The sequence below is a fragment of the Octopus bimaculoides genome, chromosome 1, assembly GCF_001194135.2.
Source record: "Octopus bimaculoides isolate UCB-OBI-ISO-001 chromosome 1, ASM119413v2, whole genome shotgun sequence".
NCBI lineage: Eukaryota > Metazoa > Mollusca > Cephalopoda > Octopoda > Octopodidae > Octopus > Octopus bimaculoides.
In genome coordinates this window covers 194,399,482-194,404,534 of record NC_068981.1, presented here as the reverse complement: position 1 = coordinate 194,404,534, position 5,053 = coordinate 194,399,482, and the positions used below count along the sequence as shown (strand labels likewise).

Genomic DNA, 5,053 nt, shown 5'->3' with positions numbered 1-5,053 from the left:
CAAACTGAACTTCTAAACCATTCGACCATACCGCACCGACATGCGCATGTATGAATGCGCACGTGTGTCCTTACGTGCATATTTGGTGTGTGTGTGTGTGTCAACATTTGTTTATTTATGTATATATATGTTCGTCTGGAAATATATGTATCTGCACGTATATACGTTCTTGTCAGTGTTCGCTGTTTGTGACTAGATTCTGGTAAACATCAAGCTGTAACACACATCTAAGTTGTGTCTGTAGCATTGTTATACGTGTGTGTATGAACAAACAGATAAGAATGAACTTTTCGTTCTCGCCCCCTTTAAATCATTATTTCCCAGTCATATGCAACACCCCCCCTCCACGACTCCCACTACTGGGTCACACACAACCAACCAGCGCTACATCAATCACATATTTTACTACCCCACCTCTCTCTTTCTCATTCTGTGACCCAGCTCTACCCGACCAGTGGTGGAGGATTAAAGTTAGCAACATCTCGTTGTTGTTTGGTGAAACTTTCTAAAACTATTAACCTTTCTCTCTAGATTAACCTCCATCACATTTCTGCTATGGCTTCGATACTGAGCGGTAAAAATATCTCAGAGTAAGTTAATATATATATATATACATATTACGTATTAATACATGCTGTTATTATTGTTATTATTATGTTTTGCAAGTGTGGGAAAACGCATCATCGTATAATATTGCAGACATTTGTACATCCTAAGATGGGTTGTAGTTGCTTTTTCTCTCTCTCTCTCCCCAGCATTTTAAAAATTATTCTTCCATGACAATACCTTTAGATTGCATAGATTCATCTCAACTATTTGCAGCTCATAACTTCTATATGCCACCCCACTCCGTCTATGGCACTCATCTCCGAGTATTATTAATTGCTTTATTCTGTGCCTTATACTTTTATTATAACTCCCTCCACATCTTGGATGTCTCGTAGAAATATTAACTCGATTCGTGGTTTTTGACCGGTAATTTAGTTTATCGACCCTGACTTTTACGTCTGTGACATTCGAACTTAAAACGTGAAGAGCCATAATTTGGTTCGACATCGGGCATCTCGTCCAACATCGCCCTAACAAATTTACCAAAACTATCCCCAAATCACAAATCTCGATCTGTAAGGATAACTAGTAAAACTTTATTTACGAAGATTATAATCGATTTATCGATGCCTCAAACCTACACTCGATTCTCGACCGACTGTCACTATGTGACCATCAACGGGATGTATGATATGGGATTAATAGTGTAACATGTAAGCGAATATTTTAACGTCTGTACATTCTGATAATAGTAGGGGTGTCACACACACCCTGTAAACCTTGGTTTGCGCAGCAACGTCGTAAAAACATCGTCCCACCTGAGCGAGGTTACAACACGACACACGTTTACACAATGTTTTCGTTTAACCCAAAGTCAGCCCTCATCCTGTCGGCCTCTGACAAAAAGCAGTTGTGACTACACTCTTTCAAGCAATTTATTTTAAAACTACATTATCCGTTCTATTTCAAGACTGCATGAAGTATTTTAAGGGAGATATTGTTGTTAATTTAACCACTTCATGTGATACCGTACAGACCCCCGTCCTTTAGATCATCGCAACTAAGCTTTATACGGGGAGTAGTCTCGGATGAATCAATTCAATGTAATTAAACCATGCAAGCATGTGTTTAGGGTCCCAACGGAAGGAGGTGCTACCACAAAGTTTTTTTTTCTTTTTAAAGTGTTGAAAATTTGAGGGTTTATTTTCTTCCGTTGTACTTATATATTTATTGCATAAATTACTTTCTACTATTTAAGGTTAAATGGGTTTTTTTAAAATATGTTATATTTAATGTAAGTTATATCTGATCATTTATTTGCGCCACGGGCTGTCTTCGACTTTGTCTATTCAAAACGGTTTTTAATCCAGTATTTGCACGCTATTATTTGTAGCTTTATCTGCTTCGAGTTTCGCTGTTAAAAACGAATTATCTAATAATCTATGTTTAATTTATGTAGCTTAAAAGTGGACTAGAGGAAAATTAAATTTTTAATCTGTTATTTTCCACGTTCAGTGTTCATTTTAGGTCTTAATGTTGTCCTACAGGATAATAGAAGGGTGAAAGGGGGACCATTGTTTGTTGGTTTGTGTTTTAGAACGATTTCTGTTGGCCTTAATCCACTTCACAGTATGTATGGACATGTGTGGACTGTACACGTTGTTGTTATTATTTATGTAGTCGGAGGTCAGTTCTCGGTGAGCAGACAAACATTTACTAGCGTTCCAGCCAGGACCATTCCTACACCATTAAAACGTACCTTTCGAAAATTTCATTGAGAAACATACATTTAGCAAAAGTCTGTTAAGTTGTAAATAGATTGATAGATTAAAAAAAAAAATTAACCCCCCCCCCATATATGATCGTAATCTACGCGTAAAATGTCCCTACGGAAAATTTCATTGAAATATAAATCTGCATTTTAAAGAAAGTTATGGGAAAATGAAGTTAGCTGCACACTTCTTCTGTCCATCTCGGTCTTATATTATCCCATATGTTGTTCTTCTTTCTAAGATAATAAAGTATGATTTGGCTGCTATTTCTAATATTTCGAGCGACCACTTAATCCCCCAATATACACGTGTTTATAAGAAAAATGTTTATGATCAGGTAAAACAGGATTTAAGCATTGACAACTGGTATAGACAGGGGTTGCAAATAATAAGGCATGACTAGGCACAGGTATGACTGTGGTTAAAATAGTTAACTTCCCAACCACATAGTCTCAGGTTCAGTTCCGCTCTATGGCACCTCAGGCAAAATCTGGACAGATGAAGGCCTTATGAGGGGATGTGATAGACCGAAACTGAAAGAAGCCCATCGCATGTATATAAATATGTGTGTGTCCTTGACCAGATATTACATGACTGTAAATGAGCAAGGTGCCACGCAATGGGACTGAACCCGGAACCTTGTGGTTGGGAAGCAAGCTTCTTTATTTCATTTCATTAAATTTGTCACATGGGCAGTACAAAGAAGCAATGCTTAGCCCCTAGGTAAGTCCTAATTGAGTAAGCTTATAATAAAAGGCCTTCCAGCCATGACCATCTTGTCTTTTTGTATAAAAAGACTGTTCATGTAGGGGGTGCTGAAAAGTTCCTGGTTTTAAGGGTCTTGTGAAAGGCTTGGCTGGAGGTCCAACTTTCCGAGTTCTTTTACAGGGCTTAGAAGAACTGAAGGACTGCTGCATGAGGTGTGTGAATCTGAGAGGGGAATAGGGTGAATGAAATCATATGTGATCCTCCTGTATTTTCTTTTACCCAAGGCCAGGAACTTTTCAGCACACACACACACTCCCCTCGTACATATGAATACACATGACAAACTGCTACGAAGGTGAAGTAAGCCTCACAAGAAAGTAGCACTTACTTTTAAAGGAAGACAGTTTTTATGGTTAAACCTCATCAATACAGCACAGCTTCTGGTCCACAGATCTGCTGTGTCCACTCTTTGTCTCTTTTTACCGTACTACATTTGCCTCTGCACCTCTGGACTCGTCAAGTTCATTATCATTTTTAATTTCTGTTTTCCATGCTGGCATTGGTTGGGTTGTTTGAGAGGAGCTGGAGAGTGGCACCAGGCTCCAATTGTCTGTTTTGGCAAGGTTTCTATGGCTGGATGCCCTTCCTAATGCTGGTGGCACCAGCATCAGTGCCTTTTATGTGGTGCCAGTACAAGTGCTGCCATATGTGGCACCAGCACAAGTGCTTTCTTACATGGTGCTGGCACAGGTGATTTTTACATGACACCACTCTGGTAACCATCATATACAGACACTTGCTGCTAGCTCTACACATTCTGGTGCCAACCTTCTGGGCAGCTGAGTTCAAATCTCTTCAAGGTAGAACTATTTTGTGGTTGGATGAGATGTCTTGCGGCATCTGTTCTGGTTCATTGCATTCTGACAGTAACACCTGTGGGGACACTGTAGTGCCAAGCTCTGTCAGCTCAGATTGGCAACTGTCTGTCTTTTTCAAAAGATCTTGCTCAGCCCTGCACATACGTACAGGTGTACGGTCAACATTGACTATCAAAGTTCCTACTGCACCAAACATTCTGATGTAGAACCCATTTCTGTAGGGAGGCATCAAGGTCCAGCCTGCATAGCCGTTCTCCCTTTCATTATACTAGAACACTGAACTTACCCCTACACCCAATGTTACCTCCCACACTCACCAGACACTTCCATTTCTCACCTGTCACCTCGCTACAGAAACTTGCTCTGATCTTTTGGTAACGGTCTATGGTATATGTCCCATTTCCAAGAAAGGTAACCCTTTTGTCTTTGCACTCCCTTCCAATATCTCTCAGGTAATGGAGGCAGTCATTAACAATAATGCCCACCAGCAACTTGAATCTCTCTTCTTCTCCCCTTCTGCCTCCCGTTCTCTCTCTCTGTGTGCCACTAGTACAATTTCTGTAAAGTGAGATCCACTTGTGACCTACTCTTCTTGATTACCTATCAGTGGGTTGTTGTCTTCGGGAAATTCGGTGAAAACAGCATTGCTACCCCGACATCAGAAGGATATTATGCACAGGCAAGGTTGACAGGTGCAAACGTGGTTGTGTAGTTAAGAAGCTTGCTTTCCAACCATGTGATTTTCAGTTCAACACCTTGGGTAAATGTCTTCTGTTATAACCCTTGGCTGTCAGTGGATTTGATACATGGAAACTGAAAAGAAGCTTGTTGTGTATGTGTGTGTATATATATATATATATATACATATATATATATATGTATATATATAAATTTGAAATAGGATAAAATCTTTATAAGAATCTATTAAGTAGTCAACGTGAAAACCCCATAAGGGAAAAATTTACAATTATTCCTTTTAAATATATTTATATTAAGGGCATTACTACACGTAAATGCATCACGCTATGAAGGACTCTTAAAGCCAAAATGTGTGGCATTTACGTGTAGTAATGCCCTTAATGTAAATACACACACACATTTAGACATACATACATACACACACACACACACACACACACACACACA

The 5,053-nt window shown here is 39.3% G+C and overlaps 1 protein-coding gene across 1 annotated transcript in view; it reads left to right on the top strand.

The window, feature by feature from the left end:
- The first annotated feature begins 360 nt into the window (after positions 1-360).
- The window catches only part of LOC106869903 (C-1-tetrahydrofolate synthase, cytoplasmic), a 76,441-nt gene continuing 71,748 nt past the window's right edge, over positions 361-5,053 (top strand). The window contains exon 1 of the mRNA XM_014915830.2: positions 361-590. Within this exon, the coding sequence (XP_014771316.1) occupies positions 556-590 (35 nt within the window). The 5' untranslated portion in view covers positions 361-555. The remainder of the gene's footprint in view (positions 591-5,053) is intronic.